This window comes from Ochotona curzoniae, unplaced genomic scaffold (genome assembly GCF_017591425.1).
Source record: "Ochotona curzoniae isolate NIBS_2020 unplaced genomic scaffold, NIBS_Ocur_1.0 contig_3498, whole genome shotgun sequence".
Taxonomy (NCBI): Eukaryota; Metazoa; Chordata; class Mammalia; order Lagomorpha; family Ochotonidae; genus Ochotona; species Ochotona curzoniae.
The window spans coordinates 44,087,628-44,114,358 of NW_024465885.1; the positions used below are offsets into that span (position 1 = coordinate 44,087,628).

General features: G+C 44.3%; 1 protein-coding gene and 1 pseudogene across 2 annotated transcripts; both read right to left on the reverse strand.

Annotated features, from left to right (window-relative positions):
* Nucleotides 1-88: 88 nt before the first annotated feature.
* On the reverse strand, nt 89-26,731 carry GART (phosphoribosylglycinamide formyltransferase, phosphoribosylglycinamide synthetase, phosphoribosylaminoimidazole synthetase). Of its 2 annotated transcripts, XM_040980769.1 has the most exons (22): nt 26,678-26,731; nt 25,235-25,409; nt 23,250-23,345; nt 22,662-22,836; nt 21,459-21,570; nt 20,743-20,811; nt 18,771-18,896; nt 16,980-17,067; nt 16,477-16,562; nt 16,121-16,289; nt 14,242-14,473; nt 11,461-11,555; nt 10,176-10,285; nt 9,205-9,403; nt 7,183-7,434; nt 6,777-6,929; nt 4,554-4,760; nt 3,597-3,734; nt 2,522-2,652; nt 2,151-2,292; nt 473-588; nt 89-377 (listed from the first exon to the last, which is right to left on the reverse strand). In XM_040980769.1, exons 2-22 carry the CDS (start codon nt 25,377-25,379, stop codon nt 186-188), a joined length of 3,033 nt encoding a protein of 1,010 aa, XP_040836703.1. In that variant the 5' UTR covers nt 25,380-25,409; nt 26,678-26,731; the 3' UTR covers nt 89-185. The 2 variants fall into 2 exon arrangements, with proteins under 2 accessions (XP_040836703.1, XP_040836702.1); XM_040980768.1 differs by lacking the exon at nt 26,678-26,731 and having other exon boundaries at nt 25,235-25,557.
* LOC121156963 lies at nt 17,328-17,501 on the reverse strand (annotated as a pseudogene).

The window sequence follows — 26,731 nt, forward strand, 5'->3', positions numbered from 1 at the left end:
TTCCGAGTCTCCCATGTAGGTTTAGGGTCCCAAGGCTTTAGGGCGTCCTTGATTGCTTTCCCAGGCCACAAGCAGGGAGCTGGATGGGAAGTGGTGCCCATATGGGATACCGGTGCATTCAAGGTGAGCACTTTAGCTGCTAGGCCACTGCGCTGGGCCCCCTGGGCCCACTTTTGAATTAGGCTTTATTGCCCTTTGGCCCAACAAATCTTGCCATTTTCTCCAAGCTGTACAGCTCCAGTGGCCACCAGCTCGAGGGCTGCAGGAAATACTTTATGTTCTGCTAACTTTACTCTTTCAGACAGAGTTGCAACAGTGTCACCCCTTTTCACCGGAACAGCTTCTTGCAGAATAATTTGTCCGGCATCTACATCCTCCTGGAAAGGGAAGGGAAGGGTGTACACATTATCTTCCAGCCAGCGCAGTTCCCACCTGACCCTGAGTACCGCTTAGGTGAAACTGACAGACTTACAGACACGAAGTGCACGGTGCAGCCGCTGACTGTGACCCCAGCTTCCAGAGCCTGCTCGTGTGCATTTGCACCCTTGAAGGAAGGGAGCAAGGACGGGTGGATGTTGAGCATTTTCCCTGGAAATTAAAAAATCACCATCAGAATTTCAGAAATGCTGTGAATTTGGTGAGAGCAGCATATAATGTTTTCCTGTCTAGAATGAGAAGGAAAATGGAAGATGGAAGGATGTTTCCTTTGGCAAACACAACAATGAGGTAAACAAAAGCAGTTCTTGTCCAGGAGGCCTTGGCGGCATCGGGTCTATAGTTTGTGTGGCCAGAGGCAAGCTGCCACAGGGAAGGGACGACGGAGGTCTAAGCTGCATGCCAGGGCTCTTCAAAACACGGGCTGTGGCTGGCACATGCCATGTCTATGTGCTTGACTTCTGATATCAAAGACATAATATTTGAAAGGCAAAATGACAGAGTGAGAGAAAGCAAGAATGAGAGTGATCTTTCATTCACTGGCTCTCTCTCCAAACAGCTGCAACAGCCAGGCCTGGGCCAGGCCAAAGCCTGGAGCCAGGAACTCCCCTGGGGGTGGCCAGGCCCAACTCTCTGGGCCATCTTCTGCCTCCTCCCCTGGCACATTAGGGGGAAGCTGGATTGGAAAGTGGAGTAGTAGCTGGTACCTGAATTTGTACCTGGCATTTCAGGTGGTGGCTTAACTTGGGCCATAACATGGCCACTATATGCTTCACTTTGTTCTGTTTTCAAGATTTATTTTTATTTACTTGAGAGGCAGAGTTATAGAGAGGGAGAGACACAGACAGATCTTCCACCTGCTGGTTCACACCCTAGATGACTGCAAATGCTGGGACTATGCCAGGGTGAAGGCAGAATGTGTAGCTTCTGCCACGTCTCCCATGTGGGTACAGGGGCTCAAGCACTTAGGCTAGCCTCTGTTGTTTTCCCAGAGCATTAGCAGAGAGCTGACTTGAAAGTGGAGCAGCCATGCCTCAAATCAGGACTCACGTGGAAAGCAAGCTCTGCAGGACGTGGCTTAACTGTTACAGCACATGCTGGTCCCAGGTACCTGACGTCCAGCCACAAAGTGATGTGTTCACCAATTAGATGCTAGTTAGTTAGTCCTTTGTGTCAACAAAGGCATTACATGTGTGCTATTACTTCACAAGTGCTCTCTACATTCAATCAAAAAAATAGAAACTCCTTGGAAGGAAAATGTATATATTGCTCCCAAAATTGTGCACAACAAAGCAACTAAAGCTTTTGGGGAGCAAGACAATTCACACAAGATAATATGAGTTTCTGCCAACAATGCTTGCCTGCCTCTCTGGCAATGATCTGTTCCCTAGGGAGGGGATCCCAGACCTCCTGATTTGGGGATACAGGAAGTGACTTCATCCTGCTCCTAAGCTTCCAAATATTTAATCAGAAGATGAAAACTAAGCTCTATTAGCACAGTGGTTAGTTATAGCAAGTCAAGAATGATTAAGGCAACAGATATATAAATCATCATTGTGCTGGTCTTTGGAGTAACTGAACTTTCTTTGCATTAACTTCAAGTAAAAGCCATCATATTAAATATGTCACCACTGAGACGGACTGGCGGGTGAACCACTCTGGAATCCATTTGCAGTTTTGATTTCTCAGTGTAGTATCAAACAATTTTGGCTTACCAGTCCATTTCCTAACAAACGGCCCAGACAGTATTCTCATGAATCCTGCAAGACAGACTATGTCTGTGGAGAATTCTTCAAGAACTTGGTCAATGGCATTGTCAAACTCTACACGATCCTTGTATAATTTATGATTAATCACCTGTAACACAGAAAGGCACAACTTTTTTCAACCGGTTACAAAAGGGCAAAACTCTACCTTTATATAGCGTATTTTCCACTTTCCTGTGAAGACACACCGACAGAGTAAGGACAGGGACAGCTGGTTTCCCCCAGAAAGCAGCAGTGCCAAGTGAGTACCGGGGATCGGGACCCGAGAGGACATGGTAAGCTGAAGTCCAACCGTGGGAGAGGCTGCCCGAGCCACCTACCCTGGTGGGAATGTCAGCTCTCTGTGCCCTCTCTAGCCCGGCGACCCCGGCTTTGTTGGAGATGACGACAGCGATGCGCGAGGCGCTGTGTGGCTGCTGAGTACTGTCTATGAGTGCCTGTAGGTTGGAACCTGCCAAGGGAGAACACACAGAGGAGCACACATTTCTTTTCTTTTTGGCAAGGTAAGAGGTTTCTTTCAAAGCTGCTGTGGAGGCCTACAGTGGAGTTACAGAAACAGGAGGACAGGCTGGAAGAGAATCTTCCTGCAGGTTCACTTCCCAAATGGTCGCAACTGCCAGGACTGGGTCAGGAGACTAGAGCTTCTTCTGGGTTTCCCATGCTTTAGCAGGGCAGCCAGAGGATTAGATGCCACAATGCCAGCCACAATGCCACTATGCCACAATGCCAGCCCTGAGCTTATACTTCTTATAATCTAGCACTGCAGTAGGAACAATATAACATAATTTTAACACTGATGCTTATATAATAAACTGCTTTAGTAAGGAAAAAGCATAAATCACTATGGCCCTTATCGTCCTCTCTCGTCACCAGCACTTGACCTTAAAATATGTACTTATACCTCTGGGAATATACACTAAATAATCAGATACATGCCTGAAACTACACAAGGTGTGTATTGACAACAGCATTCGCAGCAATGATATAAAGGGGGAGATGCTATATTCATTGGGGAACACAGTACTCTTATTTACTACTCTGCTGATAAAAATGTGAAACAAAAATTTTCATTCTTAATGAGTAATAGCTGAACAAATCTCAACTGATTTTAGACGTTCTCACAAAGTTTGAACACAGCAGACATTGGGATTTCTATCCTGTCTCTTGTGATTTCTGTTTAATCATCCTTCTCACTCCCACTGCTCTGTCCTCAAGTGGCTGGGTCACACCCATGACATGGCTTGAAAGGCGGTGGATGCTGAAAGGAGCCCCCTCCTCGTGCTGGTGACCCCCCACCGAGACTGCTGAGAGCATCCTGACTACCTGAGCGTGTCCTTCCTTTAGGGAAGGAAGGGCAGCTTCCAGCACAGCAGCTCCGACAAAGCCACATCTTACCTGTTCCGGATATCAAGACAGCCACTCTTGCCTTTTTTGGATGGGCAGGGGAATGATTTTCCAGGGAGCTGTTCTCCAGCACTGACCTGTCCACTTGCAAGGCTTCAGTCAGATTCTTGACTTTTACACAAGGGGAACCTTCAATGCATTAACAATAGTTGGCAATACAGGTAACAGAAAAACTATTTTATGAAAACCTTACAATACTGTATCTTGTTCTTTGATTCACAAGCACTAAAATTAGTAACAAGTCTTATTTATCATTTGGTATTTTTTGGTATTACTCATTCATAATGACAAGGGCAAACATTTGTACTCCCGTGCTTCAACTACTGCTACAGGATATCTTGTTATCTAGAAGCTTACTGTGACTTTGTTATGGGTCTGCCAGTGTTTGGTCTCCAATAACTGACCAATCTTCCCAATGAGACCACCCATGATAGTGTCACAACCTCCTGGTGTTGGGCAGGTTGGTGCTATGGGATGGTAAGATACAGAGCTCCTGGCTGTAAGGTGAGCTAGAAGGTGCTATATTTCTGGCTTCTGGAAGACCTGTCTGAAAATGAAGCCTATTCAACAGAGGAAATAAAGGCAGACAAAGAAAACAATCTGGGACAGCCTTATTAAGCTCACCTGAGATTTCGTGCCACTGCCAAGTTCTAACATTTCCACTAGAGGCCCAACTAATATTCAGGCCTTGTCAGGGTGCTCCTTCACTATTCCTTCGACTGAGATGAACCAGAAAGTGAGCCATGACATCTCACAAACAGGGGGATCACTTCAGGAAGTGACTCCATGGGGAGTAGGCGTGCACAGATGCAACTGAGGCAGAAAGACAAGGGCTTCCACTGGGGCTTGTCAGGTCACGGGAGTACCAGCCATAACTGCACAGCCACAGTGTCATGGTGGGGCTCAGTTAATTGGCACATCAGACATTTACAAACATAGAGCAACTACCTTTAGTTCGGGCAACCACGCTGCCAATCACCCAGGCTTCCTCCTGGCGCTGCCGAATGTCCCTCAGAAGTGGCTCTGTGTGCTCCTTTGGTACCACAAGTACAGCTCCAACCCCACAGTTAAACGTCCTGGCCATCTCCTCCTCCGAGAGCTGCCCTTCTTGCTGCAGCCATGAAAAGATCCTGGGGATCTTCCAGCTCCGGGCATCTGCAACAAGCAGGAAGTGGCCTGATGAGCTGAAATGTTGTACAAAGGATGAACTCACACACAAAAGCAGATAAATTATAAGCAAGAGTAAAGTACAACTGGCTTTTCAGAACTTTCTTTCTTTTTTTTTTTTTTTGGTGGAAGGGACACATTTGTACCTTAGAAATCTCAAAATATTTTTTGTTGACACTGTTCACAATTAGGGTTTCTCTGGTACATGAACTGACTAGACCCTTGGAAGTCCCCTGGACAATCAGACATGCTCCAAGAAAAGCTGGCTGACCATCCTTTTGTGAAGATAGGCAGCTTATTTTCAGATTTACAGAAAATGTACACATAAAGAAAGGCCATGCTTCACAGAGGTGTAAGCTCAATATCATATCCCTCTAATTCATTTAAATAAAGGAAATTAAAAAAAAACATCTATTGGAAAGGCAGAAAGAGGGAGACAGGGGAGAGTGTGTCAGAGAGCAGGAATGAGCTCTGCCTTATTGCTAGTTCACTGCCAATGTCTGCGACGGCCAGGGCTGAACCAGAGTGAAGCTCAAAAGTACATCTAGGGCCCGGCGCGGTGGCGCAAGTGGTTAAGTCCTCGCCTTGCACGCCCGGGATCCCATATGGGCGCCGGTTCTAATCCCGGCTGCCCTGCTTCCCTTCCAGCTCCCTGCCTGTGGCCTGGGAAAGCAGTCGAGGACGGCCCAAAGCTTTGGGACCCTGCACCCGCGTGGGAGACCCGGAAGAGGCTCCTGGCTTCGGATCGGCATAGTATCGACCGTTGCGGCTCACTTGGGGAGTGAATCATCGGACGGAAGATCTTCCTCTCTGTCTCTCCTCTCTGTATATCCGCCTTTCCAATAAAAAAATAATAAAAATAAATCTTTAAAAAAAAAAAAAAAAAAAAAGTACATCTAGGTCCCCACCTACGGCAGAAACCTGAGCCATCATTTCTGCCTTCTCTGGTCTGCATGCGTCAGAGGCGGGAATCAAGACAGTGCAGAGCACTGAGCCAGGCACTCGAACATGGATGTGGTATATTAACTAGCATCTTAATGCTATGTTATGGATACTTAGTTCTAAATCTTCATTATTTTTCCCAAGGATTTATTTATTTGAACAGGACAGTGACAGAGAGGGAGAGACAAAGAAAGATCTTTCATTCACTGGTTCACTCTCAAATTGCACAAAAAAGCCTGGGGGTGCCGAAGCCAGGAACTCCATCCAGGTCTCCCATGTGACTGCCAGGGAGGATTCAAAGTGTAGCAGCAGGGACTAGAACCAGAACTCTAGTATGGGCTGCAGGAATCTCAAGCGGCAGCTTAACTTGCTGTGGCATGATGGCCACCCCACTGGGAAACTATTTTATGTGATCTTTCCCCATTTCTATTCCTTCAAGTAATGTGTATTAGTTGAATATGACCCGAACACTTCTCACTTTGTCTCTTTATCCTAAAAGACTGGGAGGAAAGGTGGCTGGTATTTTCTACTTTTCCTCATTAGCAACATTCTTGACATAAGCTTTGCTACTCACATATGTCACCCACTCCCATCCGTCTTCTTAGGTTCATGTAAAAATACCCAGAATAGCCAGGGATGGGCCAGGCTGAAGCCAGGAACCAGGAACTCCGTCCTGGTTTCCCATGTGGGTGGCAGGGACCCAAGTACTTGGGTCATTTTTAGCTGCTTATGTGTGCGTATTAGCAAGCACTTGGATTAGATACAGAGCAGCCAAGAATTGGTGCTCTATGAGATGGGATGCTGGCATTGTAAGTGCTACTTAACTCCACTATGATCTAATGCTAGAGCATTGTACCTTTACATTAGTCAATTACATGAGAAGATTTTATGACTTACAAATACGCACAATAAAGCACAAAGTGGTAGAAAAGTGTCATTTTTCCACTAACAAATTTCAGTGATTAAGAGTTTTCCACATATAAGCCTGTATGTGCTAACTATCCATAACACATATTTTTTTCCTCAATTGTTTTGAATATATGTTCCTTTTAATGACCTTACCTAGATCTACACCAAGTTTCTGAGGCAGGACTCTGGGGATATTTTCCAGCAATCCTCCACCGGTAATATGAGCAAAAGCCTTGACATGACCTGACCGGAGGACGGGTAACAACGAATGGCTGTAGATTCTTGTTGGAGTTAAAAGCAGGTCCCCTGAATATTCAAGATAGAAGATTAAAAAAAAAAAAAATTGGACCATGAATGCAAAACCAAAGCATAGAGAGCAACCCCAAAATGGAGAACAACATGTGTGGTGCTGCACTTGCTGTACAACACTGTCCCAGCACCCAGATCGTAGGTTAATAATACACTGCATTACATGTTAGCTTTGGGTCAGAGAGAGATGAAACAGCAAGTGGGTTCAGATCTAGTGCAGTGGGATGGGTTGAGCATGAAGTGTACTCACCTAAGGTCTGGTCACCACAACCAGCAGGTGCTGGCGCAGAGTACTGCAGTGAAGATTTGGCCACAATCTTCCTCACAAGGCTAAAGCCATTGCTGTGGAGACCAGATGAAGCTACGCCAACAACAACATCCCCTTCAGTGATTCTTTCTAGATGAGGGAGCTTCTGGTCCCGCTCCATGGCACCAACAGCAAACCCAGCAAGGTCGTACTCTCCGGGAGGATACATGTCAGGCATTTCTGCTGTTTCACCTCCTGGAAGGATGAGACAAGTGCAAGCAAATCTTTTAACATTTATAAATCTGTGTAGGGAATAGTGAGACAAGCCACCCTTAACACAAACAATGTGGCACCATTATGTTCTCTATTATTTGCACAACAAACTTTCAACCAAGTGTGACTTTCAGGAAAACAGCACTAATTTCCCCAAGAGCCAGGAGGAGGTTAATACTTGTGTCAGCCCATTAACAGCCTCCAGATAGCACAGCTTTCATAGGCTGAACACCCGGTGGAACATGCAACCCTTTCCGCAGCAGCTCAGTTTCAGAGATGGCTTGCACAAAAACCCGATGTTCACAATCACTCTGTACTCAGATGGCGGCACAGACTTAGAGCAGCAACGTACCCAGGACTGCTCAATTCCAGGCGCCAGGGCTACAAAGCCTAACACTCTCCATCACGCAAGGTTATATTCCAATCAAGACGCAAAGCGTCCAAGAGATGACTAATGGGTAATTTTTGGCTCTAGGACAGATCTGCCTATATAAATTATTAACACAAGAGACGAGATAGTTTTGTTACTTTATCAATGTGCAAATAGTTAAGTAATATTCTTTGTTAAAAATGAATATTGCACATTTTGCATTTCTTCACTATTTCATATTTTGCCTCCATGGATTGCTAAACATTTTTTTACAATTTATTTTACAGAAACAGATGTAGAGACGCAGAGGGAGAGAAGGAACTCCTCAATGTGCTGATTCACAGGGCTCACACTAGCAGGAAGCTGCCATCAGGAGCTGGAGAGTGAACAAAAACACCCAAGTAGGGGATGGAGAGCTCTACTGGCATCTTAACCAAGGGCATACTCTGTGTAATTTGCTTTATGTGTGTTGTTCTCCACATGCGTGTAGGGGCCCAAACACTTGAGTCATCCTCTGCTGCTTTCACAGGCCATAGCAGGGAGCTGGATCAAAAGTGGAGCAGCCAGGACTTGAACCAGCGTCCACATGGGATGACGATTATAGGAAGAGGATTAAGATTGCTTTATCACTGTGCTGGCTCACTGGTATGACATGTCAGTACACACACATGTGTAATGATCAGAGCAGGGTAATGAATATCTTTCTTCTCAGATATGTATAATTTCTTTGAGGTGAGCAATAGCTACACAGCATTTCTATAAATATTTAATTACTAATGCTACTTACGTGGGAAAAAATGCAATTTTGCAGGGGCAGCCAGGAGGAAAGTACCTTTAGGGCTGCCTGCAGTGGTGACTGAAGTACAGGGATTGAAAAAGCTAGTTGGGGCTGGTGCAATGGCTCAACTGGTTGATCTTTCACCTCCAAGCACTGGTGTCCCATAGCACCGGTTTATGTCCCAGCCGCTCCACTTCCCATCCAGCTCCCTGCTTATGACCTGGGAAAGGTGCAGAGAAGGCCCCCTGCATGTGTGTGGGAGACCCAGAAGTTGTTCCTGACTCCTGGCTTTGGATTGGTTCAGCTCTGGCTATCAACGGATCAAAGATAGTTCCGTTTCTCCTTCTGTATGTAAATATGTCTTTCCAATAAAAATAAATAAATCTTTAAAAAACAAAACCCAAAAAAGGTAGTCAAGGTGCCTGGGTCAGGGGGACAGGCCCTTGAGTGGAGTGCAGTGCCCCAGGGTCTACGGTTAATTTAGGTGGTGTAATCTGTTTTGTCAGTTGCCACATCTGGTGACATACAGCCTTCCTTGTTAGCCACACTGGCACTGACGACGTTTCCACGCAGCCAGGACTGGGATCCCAGTGGATGGTCCTACCAAGGAGAGCACACCCAGCTTTCCCACATGCTTTGGCGATGCCAGCAACGACGGCTTCAGTTGTCTTGAGGTCGAGTTTCCCGCAGGCGAAGTAATCCAGGAAGAAGAGGGGCTCTGCGCCTTGCGCCAGAATGTCATTCACACACATCGCAACCAAGTCTTGCCCAATGGTGTCATGTTTATTGCAGAGCTGAGCAATCTGCACAGGAACATGAACATCCACATTAGAGAGCAAATCTAAACTTAAAGACACATGGAAAAGTTCACGGAAAATCAGGAAAAAACCACACAGATTTGAAAATTCTTATAATATACTTGTCTTTTAACAATTTTTCCATGAACTAGCTGAAACATCCAGAAACTTTTTTTTGTTTATCAGGAGAGGCTAACAAATGCAACTGTCTAGCTACTCTAGACTAAAGAACATAAAATTATGGGCCTGCTGCGACAGCCTAACGATTAAGGTCCTTGCCTTGCATGCGCTGGGATCCCGTATGGGCACTGGTTCATGTCCTGACTGCCCAGCCTTTCATTCAGCTCCCTGTTTGTGGCCTGGGAAAGCAAGGCTTTGGGACCCTGCACTTGCATGAGAGATCCAGAGGCTCCTGGCTTTGGATCAGCTCAGCTTTGACTGTTATGGCCACTTGGGGAGTGAATCAACAGATGGAAGATCTTTCTCTCTGTATATCTGACTTTCCAGTAAAAATAAATAAATCTTTTAAAAAAAATAAGATTATGATAAGACACGTGCTCCAAAACTGATTTACCCTCTGAAATATCCTTTCATCCAAATATATCCCTGAATAATTTTCTTTTGTTACAAATGTGCAGACATTTGGGCAATATTATATGGTTACTTAGTGTTAATTCTTTTTAGCTTATGTATGTTGAGAAGGAAAACAGTATTTGGTAGTACAGTTAACACCATTATTTTTCACAGAAGGCCTTTATTCCCAAAGGTGTCTGATTACCTTCAGTTTTGTTCCAACACCATCTGTTCCGGAGGCCAGAAGAGGATCTTTGAAGCCAGCTGCTTTCAAATCAAAAAGACCAGCGAAATCTCCAAGAGCAACATCACAGCCTGTTAGAGAAATTTAATTAATTGCTGCATTTCAACAGATTACACATGAATATATGTCTCACTCTTCTGAAGAATGGCAAAACAAGGGATGCCCATTCTGAGAATAGGAGAAATGTTAAAATAAATAATCAACACATAAAATCATTGGTCAAAAATGTTTTCTGGGGCCCAGCATGATGACTCAATTGGCTAATTCCCCCCCTTCATGTGCTGGGATCCTTTATGGTCTATGGTTCATGTCCTGCCTTTTCTGCTTCCCATCCAGCTCCCTGCTTGTAGCCTGGGAAGGCAGTGAAGGATGGCCCAAGGCCTTGGGATCCTGCATGTGTGTGGGAGACCTGGAAGAAGCTCCTGGTTCCTGGCTTTGGATCAGCTTAGCTCCAACAGTTGTGGCCATTTGGGGAGTGAATCTGTAGATGGAAGATTTTTCTGTCTCTCCTTCTCTCTGTAAATGTCTTTCCAATAAAAGTAAATCTTAGAAAAAAAGAATCTTTTCTGGTATGCAGTTGACAGGGTTCAGCTCTCATTCAGATGCCTGCATTCCGTCAGAGGGCCGTGCATATCCTGTCACTCTTCTTGATCCAGCTCCCACCTAGTGCACATCTGTCACTACGAGGGGAGCTTGATGGAATTCCTGGAGCCTGGCTTCGGCCTGGCCTAACTCAGACTACTGCCAGCATTTGAGAACTCAAACAGTAGACGGAAGATCTGTTTCTCTTACCTTCAACAGAGAAAAGCAACTAAAACCCTTTAATATTAGAGTTAAGAAAGCCACAGACTGCCAGGACAGCTGTTCTGTGCAGCAGTGCAGGGGTTGCTGGGATATGTGCATTCTGTACAGGCGTGCATGGCCCGAGGCTCAGGGGTTCTGCTCAGATCCAGCCCTCTCCCAGGGGCAGGGAGCAGAGACGCTGGACTACAGTCCCTGAGAGTGCACGGAGTTATGGCTTCCTGACTTTGGCCTGGCTTAGCCTGCTGCTGTAGGCGTTTGGGGAGTGAGAGAGCAGACGACAGGTCTCTCTGCCCATCTTTATATAAAATAAGGAAGGCTACAAGCTTGGTTTCACTGGAGCAAAGCTTCCAGTCACCCAGCACTAATTCAGGAAGTGCTCCTCAGTTAAGTCTACAGCCCAGATGAACGCACTCAGTCAGCCCGAGGACACAACACACTTTACCTGCCCGAGAGGTGGCTTTGGCTAATGGCTGAATTTTTTTCACCAGCATGTTTCCAGCTGCAATGTCCACTCCAGAGTCCTTGTAAGTCAGGCCTCTAAGGAATTAAAAAACAAAACAAGACATCGTGTAACTGCCAAAGAAATTTATTCAACCTTAAAATATTATTCAAAGCAAGACGGCTGAAGGGATTTTACACCTCCTGGGGCTTTGGGCTTAGGCACAGGCGGATTTAACTGGTGTAGGAAGCCCCTGGGGAGCCAGAGGCTTTTCTCCAAACTCCCCAGGTGGTCCCGCTGCATCCCTACCCATGACAGGGCCCCAGTGATCTCAGCCATCTTCCTGGTTTTCCTCATAAATATACTGACATGTAAACATTTACTTTTCCTATTGTGGCCAAATACTTGCATACCTAAAACATTTTTGTATCTGATAATATTTAAGGGTGTAATTCAGCAATATTTGTTGCACAACCATCATGTGACATCATTCATTTCTAGAACTTTTCACCTTGCGAAGCCAACACTATGTTTTAAACAGTAACTCCCCATTCTTAAGCAACCACCATTTGACTTTTAAATAGACTTAACTAAATCTACAAAAATACCCTTAATGAAACTAAGCTCTTACTGCAATAGTTAATAACAACCACTCTCCTCACAGCTGTGAGTGGCAAGATTGAACACTGACCAAAGCAGTATGGGATAATGATACTGAATGCATCTCTTCTTCCTATACACAGCCACCATGTCAGAAGAGACCATTTAGAAGTGAATTTTGGGCCCAGCGCGGTGGCGCAAGTGGTTAAAGGTCCTCGCCTTGCACGCCCAGGATCCCATATGGGCGCCGGTTCTAATCCCGGCAGTCCCGCTTCCCTTCCAGCTCCCTGCCTGTGGCCTGGGAAAGCAGTTGAGGACGGCCCAAGGCTTTGGGAACCTGCACCCGCGTGGGAGACCCGGAAGAGGCTCCTGGCTTCGGATTGGCATAGTATCGGCCCGTTGCACTCACTTGGGGAGTGAATCATCGGACGGAAGATCTTCCTCTCTGTCTCTCCTCTCTGCTCTCTGTACATCCACCTTTCCAATGAAAAAATAATAAAGATAAATCTTAAAAAAAAAAAAAAGAAGTGAATTTTGTGAATGGCACTTGTGTGTGTCTGGGGGTGGGGGGGCACAGTGCATTAAGCTCCTGCCCACAGTGCTGACACCCCATATGGGGTTCCAGTCCTGCCTGGTCCACTTCCGATTCAGCTCCCTGCTAGTGTGCCTGGAAAAGCAGCAGTAGACTGCCAAGGTACTTAGGTCCTTTCACCCAGGTAAAGGAAGCAGATGAACTCTAGGCTTCAGCGTGGCCCAGTGCTGGCAGTTGCAGCCTTTGGGGAAGTGAACCAACGGCTAGGTCTCTTCCTCTTTCTGCCTTTCAAACATTATCAACCTCCCCCCTCCCCACGTCAAAAGTCTTATCTAGCTAAAATGAGGACTTTGGTCTGAGAGGCAGTGATCTATGTGAAATTTTATTGCAAGGAGCTGTCAGAATGGAAAATACTGGCAGTGAATGCAATGTCAGCAGTTCAGGGTTACTTTCAGACAGGAAACAAAGTTCTGCGGGTTTAGAAAATCTTTCACCAGTTAGCATTGTGGCATCTCATTTTCATTTTCTTTTCAGGATTTATCTATTTTTATTGGAAAGTCAGATTTACAAAGAGAAAGATCTTCCACCTGCTGGTTTACTCCCCAAGTGGCGTCAATGCCCAGAGCTGAGCTGATCTGAAGCCAGGAGCCTGTAGCTTCTTCCTTTGGGTGTAGGGTCCCAAAGCTTTGGGCTGTCCTCTACTGCTTCTCCAGGCCACAAACAGGGAGCTGGAAGGGAAGTGGAGCAGCCAGGACATGAACTGGTGCCTACGTGGGATCCTGGTGGATGCAAGGCAAGGCAAGGCCAGGACTTGAGCACTTTTTAAACGATTTGTTTATTTTTACTTGAACAAGACATAGAAATACAAGACAGAAAGGAAGAGAGATTTTTCCCATCCGTGGTTCACTCTTCAAATGACCACAACAGCAAGAGCTGAGCTTATCTGAAGTTGGGAGCCAGAAGCTTCTTCTAGGTTTCCCATGTGGGATGCCGGGGCCACAGGTGGAGGATTAGCTTGTGGGTCACTGTTCCAGCCCCTTAGCTCTTCACCTTTAAACATATCAGACTCACACTGAACATTGCAGTCCACTGAACTAGGTTATTTCAGTGGAATCTTGTAACTATTAAACACCTTCCTATTTATATAAAAATCTGTTTCATAGAAACAGTATAGATTGAATGCAGTTGTTAAAAACTTCTCATTTTGCCCCAAAATATATTCATTACCAATAGCTAAACTTAATAAATAACATTAAACATCATATTTAAGGATCAAAACACGCACACTTGCAACCAGTATTTTATTGATTTAAAAAGGGATAGTTGGTACATGTCATAAAATAAGGAGTCAAAAATACATCTCACCCATAGATATAAATACAGTATTAAATGACACTGAAAAATTTACAGTACAGATTAAATGAAAAGGTAGATGTCAAATACACTCACCCCGAGTTGTTCAATGAAAACCTAATTTAAAAACCAGAATATCTAACTATGTGCTAACTCAAAAGATAAGAATGCTTACTACCATTGGCCTTATATTATTAAACATTTCAGTGAAACAGACTAAGATGCAGCCTCCTGGACACAGCTCGGTGCCTCAGTGCAGGCCTGAGCCGTGCCACAGCGTCTCCCTCCCGGGACTTTACCTGGGCCGCTGGAGGAAGGCCAGGGCACGGAAGCCAATGTCCGTCCTATAAATGGAGCCCGCAAACCTCAGAAGAGTCAGTCCTTTCTTGGCTTCCTCGAGGGCTGAGCTGAGAGTCTCCTGGATGGCTGTGACAGCAAGAACTCTTCCCCCGTTTGTCACTACTCTGCCCTCCTGGAGGGCAGTTCCCGCATGGAACACCTGTAGTCCCAGAGCCTGGGCCTCAGGAAACCCTGCAAGAGACCAACGGTGACGCACGGCTGAGTGCTTTGCAACTACCACTTTATTTAGAATAAAGGCCAGAAATAAAGCAGTACAATAGTATATGGTTTCCTTTTTCCTAGTCTGTATCCACAAAACTGTTATGATAAATCTTGGGATTATAATTTGTTTCAGGGTCACATTTTGTGGCACAGACGGTAAAACCGGTTTCTATGCCGTTGACATCCCTTATGGACACTGGATATGTCTCAGCTCTCCTCCTGACGCAGCTTGCTGCTAACAGCCTGGGAAAGCAGTGGAAGACGGCTCAAGCACCTGAGTCCCTGCTACTCACATGGGAGACGTGGACTGAGTCACCGACTTATGGCACAGGCCCGACTACTGTGGGCATTTGGGGATAGATCCCTGTCCTTTTTTGTTGTTGTTGTTGTTTTAAAAGATTTATTTATTTATTAGAAAGTCAGATATACAGAGAGGAAGATCTTCCATCCGATGAGTCACTCCCCAAGTGAGCGCAATGGCCGATGCTATGCTGATCCGAAGCCAGGATCTTGGAACTTCTTCCAGGTATCCCATTTAGGTGCAGGGTCCCAAAGCTTTGGGCCATCCTCAACTGCTTTCCCAGGCCACAAGCAGGGAGCTGGATGGGAAGTAGAGCTGCCGGGATTAGAACTGGCACCCATATGGGATCCCAGCGCATTCAAGGCGAGGACTTTAGCTGCTAGGGGTATTTGCTTTGCAGAAAGGCAAATGGATCGCATCTCTTAAGAGTGAGGGATGGGTGGTGTGGTGGCCAGAGCACCGATTCTAGGCCCAGCAGCCCAGCGGCCCAGCTCCCCTGCTTGTGGCCTGAAAAAAGTAGCTGAGGATGGCCTAAGGCTTTGGGACCCTGCACCTGCGTGGAAGACCCAAAATTCCTGGCTCCTGGCTTCAGATTGGCTCAGTTCTGGCTGCCGCGGTTACTTGGAAAATGAATCACTGGATGGAAGATCTTCCTCTGTATATTTTTGACATTCCAATAAAAAGATTCGAAAAAAAAAGAATGAAGAAAGGCCAGCAGAGGGCCCAGCTTGGTGTACTACTGGCTAAATCCTCGCCTTGTATGTGCCAGCATCCCATTTGGGCGCCAGTTAATGTCCCAGCTGTTTAACGTCCCATCCAGCTCCCTGATTGTAGCCTGGGAAAGCAGTAGAAGATGGAGCTCAAACCCTTGGGACCCTGCATCTGAGTGGTAGACCTGGAGGAGGCTCCTGGATCCAGCTCAGCTTAGTTTTGCCTTTTGTGACCATCTGGGGAGTAAGCCAGCAGATGCAAGATATTTCTCTCTGTCTTTGCTCTTGGTAGATCTGACTTTCCAATAAAAATGTCTTACAAATAAATAAATTAGTAATAATAAAAGGAGTAAGCAGAACTAAGCAGAGTGAGCAGTTCATTTGACAGGCAGCAAGGGAGCAGGTGGTGTGATAGCCAGTTATCTTGAACGTTTGAACACACATTCCCATAAGCAATGATTGATACAACAGCCTCTGCAAAGTTTTTAGTGGCTTTACACCTTTTCGGGTGTGAAGGCATATACAGGTATCAGCAGGGCAGGGAGGCCTGCTGGGGGCACTGGTTACTGGTCCCTTTTCAAACCATTTCTCATTCCCCCTGCTTACCCGTGATTTCCACACCCTTGGCATAGGCTCCAGGATAACCCTGACTTGCCATGACTATAGTTACAGCGGTGTGGTCGTCTAGCCAGGCAGGCAGGGACGTGCAAAGCAGGCCATCTAAGGCGGACTGAATCACTTCAAAAAGATCACTTTTAAGCAGTGGGAGGATCACCTGGAAGAACAGAATTAATACACAGTTGAGATAAATTCCTGTTTTCCTAAGACATTTTGATTCACAGGCCAGTAGCAGAATTTGCAAGAATTTCTCAAAGATAAATACTCAAAAGTTCACAAATCCCAAGAGTAAGACAACACACAGAGAACACACAACAATAGTATCTTAATTAACTGTTACCTACTTGGCATTCTGGATCACCAAAACGGCAATTAAACTCCAGAACTTTTGGGCCATCTTTGGTGAGCATTATACCAGCATACAAAATCCCTTTGTCACAAAACAGAGAGAGAAAAAGAAATCTGTAATGAAGACATTGTAATTAGGAGTATAAAACCTAACATACACGTTTCTGAGAGTCATGGTACTGGATGAAGCTCCTGGTTTCTGGCTTTGGACTAGTTAATGCAGGCATTTGGGGAGTAAACTAGGTGATGGAAAAGCTCGCTCTCTCTCATGCTCTAATTCTGCCCTTTAAATAAATAAAATAAAGATTATGAGAAAAAAAATTGGTGGCAGGGGCTAGACTGGAAGTGGAGCAGCTGGGCACATATTGGCATCCATATGGTGGGATGCCAGTAATAAAGGCAGCTGTTTTTCCTGTTACAAAGCAATGCTAGTCCCAACAAGTTTTCCCCAAAGTGCAAACTTCCTCCATAGTGTACACAGCTTTATCGATGTGTTTACCTACGTAAGGAGTGCCCTCCTGCTGCATGCCATCCACTGCCCTCTGAAGAACAGTATTTTTAATTTCTAGTAACAAGTCCTTAGAAACCTGGGGAACATAAAGAACAAGTATTAACTGACATTTACCAAAAACCCCAATTTATGCTCAGTATCATATGGGACAACGAACGGGCAAGGAGAACTACCAATTGTTACTAGATAAGTAGGCTGAGAACTTCTTTCCTAATCTCACAAATCCACCAGATAAGCACCTTAGCCCTAGTTGTACAGAACAGTAATGAACTGGAAGACAGCCAGTGGCGGGGCCTATACATTCCCGTACATACTTTTTGCTCTGTAAATTACTCAATGACTCATCAAACATCATAACATTAAGTACTATATATTCTCTGAAGCTGGTGAAGCATTAGAGACTAGATTATGTATTTATAGTAAAAATATTAATGCCAATCACTTTTTAATTAGCAATAATTGTGCCTCAGATAAATCTCATTGGCTATGATCCTGCCACTGCGCAAAGCTCATGCCAATCACTTTACATGACTATTACAACTTGTTACATATTCTGTCATTTTCCTTTAATGAAACTCACCAAAAATTGTTTTATGATATTCTTTGCATATCCTTTGAGGATACTCCGTTATATTTTACAAGCTTATAACTGAAAAATCTAGTTTTATAAACTTTGCTTAAAATTTAGAACCAGAGCCTGGTGGGATAGCTTAGTGGTTAAAGTCCTCACCTTGAATACACTGGGATCCCATATGGTTGCTGGTTCTAATCCCAGCGGCCCTGCTTCCCATCTAGCTCCCTGTTTGTGACATGGGAAAGTAGTTGAGGATGGTCCAGTTTTGGGACCCTACACCCACGTGGGAGACCTGGAAGAGCTCCTTGTTCCCGGTTTTGGATTGGCTCAGCTCCAGCCATTGTGGTCACTTGGGGAGTAAACCATTGGATGGAAGATCTTCCTCTCTGTCTCTCCTCTTCTCTATATATCTGACTTTCCAATACAAATAAAATAAATCTTCAAAAAAAAAAAAATTAGAACCAGAATCGGCTCAACTCCAGCCACTGTGGCCACTTGGGGAGTGAACCAGTGGAAGGAAGAGCTTTCTGTCTTTTCCTCTCTGTAAATTTGACTTTCTAAATTAAAAAAATATATATTAAAAACAAAAAACAAACCTCAAAAATCCAAAATTAGACATAGAGCTGGTTCTTATATGTTAAAATCACTATTATCAGTGTGTAGTTTCAATACTTGTAAAGCCCTTGAAAAGGTGGCTTGATTTTAGTCTTTTACTGAATAAAAATATGCAAAAGCAATATTTATCAGAAACAATTATCATCATCATTAATTAAATCTACAGTGGTAACCTATTTACAATCCAATAATACACACTTTAAAAATAAAAACTCTTGAGAAATTGTGAAGTCTTAAAGAAATTAGGATCTGTTTCAGTTCTCATTTTAATACTCATATATCTACACAGATTACTTAGCTGCAGGGCTGTGGCTATCCAAAGCAGGATGGATTATTCTAGACTGCAATGCATTGCCAGTGATTAAACACTGAGTCTGGAAAGGAGATGGCAGGAAGATCTATTCAATACATATCACATGTTAGATTGCCCTAACCAGTCATCAAAGGCTCTTAAAAAGGATTTGAGGCCATAATACTTGTGGTAGATAAATGAAGCTTCTGATCAATCACCCAGCTCGCAGAAACAAAGCCAGAAAAGCATTACGTTCAGAACTCACTCGGAGGACCAAGCAATTACTACTGGCAAGTACCTGAGGTGCTGGACAGTAGGCTCCCATTCCCCCTGTATTGGGACCATGATCTCCCTCTAGTAAGCGCTTGTGGTCCTGTGCTGGAGGCATGGGGGCCACCGTTTTCCCATCACTGAAGCAGAGACACTACGGAGACAACAGAAGTTAACTCAAACAAGAAAAATTAAAAAATAAGGTGAAGCATGTGTACTTGGCCTATTAAGGGAAAAGTTTATTTCTGAAGAAATACTGATTGAAATACATTAACCCAAAGCTGCATATATCAAGTAGATCCTGTATGGGGTAGGTTGCTTGATGGTTAAGATGCTGCCCGCCAGCAGAACAGAATTAACTGGACAACAACCCCAAACAAACGATAACAGCAAGTAATTTTGGTGACTGGAGCCAATGGTCATTGGGAGGGTGACATCATCCTTGGATCAGTGAAGTCAGCAGCAATTCAGAACCGTCCAAACCACTTGAACAGAACCCTCTGAATATGCACACCTGGAGACTCTGGGTTGATATAAGGTGGCAGTTCCTCATCCCTGGGTACTGGGACATGTGGAAAGTTGTGAGTGGTTTTCCTTTTGTTTCTCCCCTTACCCCAGTAAGAATAAGAATGGCAAATTTGGATGCAACGAATTCACCCAATTGTCCCTAAACCTTGATCCTTTCCCCCATGATCAACCCTGTTATCATTATTTAAAAAAATGATAATATATAAAATTTATATAAATATAATTTATATATAATTTTCATATATAAATAAAAGATGGTGCTTGCAACATCTGCATCCCATATTGGGATGCCTGGTACAAGTCCTGGCTTCACATCTCAATCCAGCTTCCTGCAAATGCACAGCTTGGGAGGCAGCAGGTGACCAATAGCTGGATCCCCGGCACCTATGTGGGAGACCTGGATGAAGTGCCAGGCTCATGGCTTCAGCGTGGCCCAGCCATGGTTGATGCGACCATTTGGGGAACAAACCTGTGGACTGAAGAACTCTCTCTCTCTCTCTCGCTCAAACAGAGAAACGTTCATACTCTATAAGTGAAATATTTCAATATTATCCTATCCTGTTTAAATTTCCAGGCATCAAAACTGTTAAATGTTGGGCCTGGCGCGATGGCGCAGTGGTTAAGGTCCTCGCCTTGCACGCCCGGGATCCCATATGGACACCGGTTCTAATCCCGGCAGCCCTGCTTCCCTTCCAGCTCCCTGCCTGTGGCCCAGAAAAGCAGTTGAGGACGGCCCAAAGCTTTGGAACCCTGCATCCGCGTGGGAGACCTGGAAGAGGCTCCTGGCTTCGGATCGGCATAGCATCGGCCGTTGCGCTCACTTGGGGAGTGAATTATCGGATGGAAGATCTTCCTCTCTGTCTCTCCTCTCTGTATATCCGCCTTTCCAATAAAAAATAAGATAAATCTTAAAAAAAAAACAAACTGTTAAATGTAACTTATTTCCCTATTTGTTACATAGTAAATGCATGTAACAGAAGAAACATGAATGAAAACAACAAACAAAACCCTTCTGTTTATCTAAGAGCCAGTTCCTATATGCTGGTTTGCCAAGTGCTCATAGTAGCTGCGGCTTGGCTGGGGGAGCCCGGCCTCCCAGGAGATGGCAGGAATCCAAATAGGTTCTTAGTTCTTCCATCTCGGTTCTTCTCAGAGTCTACATTATCTGGAAGTGGGAATCAGGGGCAGGAATCAAATCTGGCACTCTGACACAGCACACAGGCACCCCAACAAACATGTTTGAATTAACCCAGATTTAATAATATTTAAGTCCTAGTGTTCCCATTAGCATACTAGAGATAATTATAGAAAGAAAATTTTTTTGATTTTGTACTTCACTTAATGTATTCAAATTTCATTGTAGCTGCTGGATTTGTGTTTTTACATGAAGTGGCCAGAGTAAATCAATTTGTTTTTGGGGACATATTTGTCAGAATCGTACTCGGTAAAGTTCAAGACATGAATATACGTACAGAAATCTCTTCCCCTTCAAGAAGTTCTTCAACAACAATCGTTTCTCCAGCTGCTCCAAAGCTTTTCTCCTGAGTATTGATTTGAAAAAGAGGGTTAGTAAACTAATGCACCTGCTAATGCTGCCCGATGCTCTTTAATGTGGTGGTGATGCAGAACTGACAGTGGTACAGCTGAAATGAGCATCTATCAATGTCCCTAGTACTTTGCTTTCCAATCTTCAATTAGGAAAAAGCAGATATTTCAATTGTTACTTAGCATTTAATCCATATTCTTCATTAGAAGTGTATTATTTTTAATTGTAAACTGGATTTACAAAGTAGATTTCTCTAAGAGGGCACAACTATAAGGCCCAAGACGGATCATGAGAGTAAAACAAAGTAGCTTGCTTACGCTTCATTTGTCTATGTGGGAACACACAAGACAATTATTTTTATCTTCATGAACGGCTTGAGAATTTAGTACTCAGTTTTATAGCACGACAATTTTCTACCTTTCAGCAGCAGACAATAAAGGATGTCAGAATTTCATTCAAAGGAAAAAAAAAAAACATAGTTAGGCTGCAGTTCGGACGCGTAATATCCATTTTATTCAGAATGACTATAACATATACTATTAAAAAGAATACCTGCCAGCGTGCTTGTGTATCATTTTGTAAATCTAAGAGTGCATTTACCAGACAGGAAAAGAATGAACCTTTGCAGAAAAATCAGCCCACCTGCATGATCTCCTGCACAGCCTTGCAGGCTGCTTCTTTGTTCTCTGCAACAATGACTCCTTTCCCAGCTGCAAGACCACTGGCCTTCACAACCAAAGCAGGGAAGTCTGCACTGTGAAGACACAGCAAAGCTTCGTACTCAATAAACCCTCAGAAATGAACACGCTAAATGGAACTGTGTAATGATATATAGCAACAAGAAAGCAGAAAAAAAATTATCATTCCAACACTCTTGTCATATATTTCCCAGCAGGATTATACACATAAGGGTGCTTCAAAAATTTCATGGAATGCTGACTTGTCCTTTAATTCTGCTTTCCAAACACTTTTTGAAGTTCCTCTGTACAATTATGCTTTTTATCACTTATATGAGATCACATAAGCAAGAATCTTTGGATTAAATAGATGCATTCAGCAGATATGCAGCGATCTTTGACAAAAAGCAGCAAATCATATTCTCATTTAAGCAGAAGAGGTGGCTACACAAGAACAATGGTCAATGCCGATATGCAGACCATTTCTGGAAGGACACGCTGGAGACTTCCTAGTGGGACTCCAGAAACTGTAAGGAGACTTACCCAAAGTAAGTAACAAACTGTCACGCCCCCAAGGCAGCTGGCTACTAGGAAATAATAATATTCAGGGTCAAAGAAACCCTGTAGAATGAAGAATGAATACAGAATGAAATTGACCAAGTGAACAGAAAACATGCCAGGTAGAAGCAAGTGTTAATGAAAACCACCAAACAAAACAAAAACCAACAACAGCAACACAGCGACCCCTAACATTCACTCATCTTCTAAATAACAGAGAACAAAGGAATTCTAATTTTAAAATTTGGAAATGGAGTTGTGATCGAGATGACCATGCAATGATTCCTCACTCTTGCTAACTTGTTATGTCAAAAATCCACATCCTTCATGCTGTGAGATGTCATGTTTATCAATTTGGCTGTGAAAACACATGACTATCCAGTCAGGTATATTTCTTCCCTAGGAACTAGTCAGCAATTAATACTAAAATCTCATCTTTCTCTAAGACAATTAGATTACCTAAATACATATGATTCCATTTTTGGGAATCTTTTTCTCCGTAATCACCCTTCTATAAATTCATGACAGCCTCAAGACCTAGAACTGCATGTCTGACACAGTGGCGCCATGTACAGACCTGACTGTGCTTCCCCTGCTGCCTCCCACCTACCTCAGGATGAAGTGGCAGGCTTCCTCAGGGCTGGTGAAAGCTCGCCAGCGTGCAGTTGGGATTCCGTGTCGATCCATAAACTCTTTGGCAAACCTCTTGCTAGACTCCAGTTGAGCTGCCTTTGCTGTGGGGCCGAAGCATCGCACCCCCGCAGATGTCAGGCTCTCAACGACCCCTGCGGAACCAAAGTGAAATAAGGAAATTAGGGATTTTCCAGGAGCCTTAGATGGAATGTGAAATGGCACTACACTCCCTCCAGGCTTGGAGAGGGTGGATGGATAGTGGCAGAGACTTAGATATGATCAAAAGGCTATCAAGAGGTCATTGGAATTCAGCAAAAGCTCTGTTACATCTGAATACATGGTTTAGTAAACAGAAAAGAGCAGAACAAAGATATAGAAAATGCTTCCCACAGCTGTAAATCTGATCTGTAGCTCAAAACATCTTTAATCTGTAAAATCCAAGATGGTGAAAACCCTGTGGGGAATTTATTACACTAGTCCCCATCTGTAAAATCAACTGCATGAGTGATCCGTAAGCTCCTGCTGGCACTGCATGTACCATCCCAACAAACAGAATGCACTTTACCGGCGGCCAGGGGTGCCTCGGGTCCAACCACCACCAACGCAATGTTCTCGTGTTTGCAGAACTGGGCAAGGGCAGCGTGGTTGTCAACTGAGATGGCTATGAACACAGAACACAGCACAGTCACAAAAGTATTAAGTGAAGTTTACTCGGTGATCTAAGTTAACACTAGATGCTTTCCTTTTGTATGCCTGCTAACTGCTGTGTTTACTAACACAGATGACAGCTGCAGCAGGAGAAATTCAGCAGAGTACTTTAGGGTAGGCAATAAAGTCCAGTTGTCTGTAATTATGCAGCCAGTTAAATGAAGAAGGCACTAACTAGTAAACTTATCAAAAACACCACAAGTCATGGTGCCCAAGACACGTTGTTGATTAACTCAAAAACACATCATTACCACAGAATGTACCCCAAAACTGGTATTTCAATGCCATCATTCAAGATTTACTGAAAACTCAGTACGCATTAGACACTGTTGTAGGTACCACCATGAAGATGTTAAAATCAATTGCGTTCCTAAATTTTAGAATGCTTACAATGCATTGTTGTGAATGCTGGGTAATAAATATACAAGCAAAAAATAGCAAACATCAAAGAATTAAGCAAATTCATGAGGAGGACAGTTTTTCTCTCTGGGTAGACTTGTTGAACTTAGGCAGTGAATGGCCATTTTAAGATACAGCTTTCTTGTCCCACTACAGGCCAGATTTATTTTCTCTCCTGCTGGAAGTATGGTTAATGAGCAGTAACTCCAACCACATACTAATCCTGGCTGGTTCCTCAGGTGCTCTCCTGTTCCACTGCACTGGGACTATGGGTGAGCATGCTGTTGTCTCAGGGTACAGATGACAAGTACTTACTTTCACTAATTTTTTTAAAAATTCATTTTTAAAAAAGGCTTACTGACTATAAAGAGCAGATAAAGAGGGAGAGAGCGTCTACCTGCTGGTTCACTCCTAAAATAGTCCCAACAGTCAAGAGTAGACCAGGTAGAAGCCAGCAGCCTAGAACTATATCCATGTCTCCCCGTGGGTGTCAAGGACCCAAATTCCTGGGCCATCTTCTGTTGTTTCCTAGGCACAATACAGAGCTGGGCCTGAGACAGAGTAGCCAGGATGCCCTGGGGTACTAGGTGGCAGCCTAACTTATTGTACCACAATGCTGGCCCCATTCGTAACTTATTGATGGCCGTTTAAAAAAATTGAAGGAAAACAGCATATTCTGAATAGCAAGATAGCAAACACAACATATGGTATGTATCCAGTATTCAGATTAGCATGCATAAGAATTCCTGTAAAATTATGGAAAGGAAATACAACGAGAACCAGGTACATTGGGCAGTTATCATCAGCAGTGGAAATTACATTCCACTTCTCTGGGTCTTCTAGGTGGGTGCAGGGGTCAAACCACTTGGGTATCCCCTGCCGTACTCCCTGGCAAGTTAGCAGGGAGCTGCTGGCACTGGAATTGGTGCCCACACAGAATGCCAATGCCACAGGTGGTAGCTCGACCTGCTTTGTAACAATGACAGTCCCTGTTCTGTTCCACTTTAAAAGATGATTATTGGAGCAGATGTTCTGCCTAATAATGGTCAAGATCTCAAGATACCTGCACCCCATATCAAGGCCCCTGCATTTAACACTTAACTCTAGCTCCTGACTCCAGCTCCCCGTTAACGTCTATCCTGGGAACCAGCCAGTGATGGCCCAAGTGATTAAGTTCCTGTTACCCACGTGGGAGATCTGGACTGAATTTCAGGCTCTCAGCTTCAGTTCACTTAGGGAACAAACCATCAGATGGAAGACTTGTACCTGTGTTGGAGACCCAGAAGCTCCTGGCTCCCAGCTTTAGATCCACTCAGCTTTAGCCATGGCGGCCATTTTAGTGAACCAATAGTTGGAAGCTTTTTTCTCTGTCTTTTTGCTCCTAGGAACTCTGATCTTTAAGTAAAATAAACTAATCACAAAAGCAAAACAAAACTTGTTTACCAGTGTTGGAAATCTTCCCAGAGCAGGCAGTCCCTGCATTTCCTGGGGCAACCAACACCTGCTGGACATGATGGGACTGTGAGAGCTTCCAGGCCAGCGCGTGCTCCCTGCCTCCGTTGCCGATGACCAGAACTCGGGCTGTCATTGCTGTGTGAGTGCCAACGGACAACGAAACCTGCACGCAGAACAAACCACAGTCAGGAAGACAGCACGTACACAGTCCAGGAATAATCCTCAAGCACGACTTCATCCACTGTACTTGGCACAAGTGACACTTTTCATCCAGTCACTTCAGAAACTAGACTTCATAATCCAGCAGATATGATTATCGTACTAATGGAAAGGGAGGCATTTTAAGAATTAGGCAGGCAGGCCTAGAGGTAGGTTATGAAGGTAACAGTGATTTAATTCCTGTCCTGGTCTGAGCTTCAAGCGTTGCCATTTAATCCCCACAGTGCAGCATGAAGATGGAGACTGAACCTTACAGAGGTGGATCCATGTGATTAGGATGAAGGGATAAAGGCACTGGGGTGGAGCCTCTGCGACTGCTTTCTTCAAAGCCCTTCAGGAAAGGACTACTCAGACACACTACTTCACACCATGGTTCCTGCCACATTGGGAGTCTCTCAGCAAGACGGCCTCCACCAGTTACAGGTCCTGGGCCTCGTACCTCTTCAGGTGTAAGTTGAACAAATCTTTTTATAATTTACCCAATATTGTGCCACTAGAAATGGAAGCTGGACATTTACAGCTCCTTTAACAAGGTTCAAACATTGAGTCTTAGTAAGAAAAAAATGAATCAAAGTAATTTTAAAATGTGCATTTTCAATTTTGTGCACTTGTACATAATAGACTTTCAACCTGTGCAAAAGTGAAATCGTTGAAGACAGAGCTTCATTTAACATACAAGAGATGGGCACTTAGTCTTTCCTGGGTACTGCAGAGGATCATGGAATGCCTTATCACCCACGTGGAAAGAATCCAAATATTAAGATTAGCTTAGAGGGCTTTGCTAGGGTTGAGACCCACAGTCCACAACTTGCTGTAACTACAGTAGAAAAGAGCATAAAGGAGCAAGGTAACATCATTTCAAAAGACCTGCTGAATAAAGCAGACAGCAGAACCCAATCACAAAAGTAGAACACCAGACAACGGGATACATGAACAAAAGCATAAGTCAAGTACACCAAAGGAAGGTTACAGCCAGGAAAAAAATCATGAAAACTCAAAAAAGGCCTAGCCATCAAACAAAACAGGGAAAGGCAGAAAGCTCGCAAATGCAAAAGAGTAAAAGTTAAAATAGAAAAGCACATGGCCACCCTCTCCCATCTACCGCAATGAGGAGCAGGCGAAGCTTTCTGCAGCCCAGCCACTTTCTTGGGTTTCTTTCTGTTCCTCCTGTACGAAAGCCCTTGCCTCCAAGTATAAACCCACGCCACTTACAAGCCACGGGGTGTAAGAAGCGACTGCAAGCGAGCACGCCACCCGCTCGGGTCC

What these genes read in the sequence shown, in the direction of transcription:
- GART (XM_040980768.1), bottom strand. Translation starts at nt 25,484, where the DNA reads ATGAAGTCGTGCTTGAGGATTATTCCTGGACTGTGTACGTGCTGTCTT. An exon ending in TTGGTGATCCAGAATGCCAA is followed by an intron (nt 16,290 to 16,476) that starts GTAGGTAACAGT and finishes CTGTTCTTCCAG; the next exon opens with GTGATCCTCCCACTGCTTAA. An exon ending in AGCTGGGTGTGCTCTCCTTG is followed by an intron (nt 7,435 to 9,204) that starts GTAGGACCATCC and finishes TCATCCTTCCAG; the next exon opens with GAGGTGAAACAGCAGAAATG.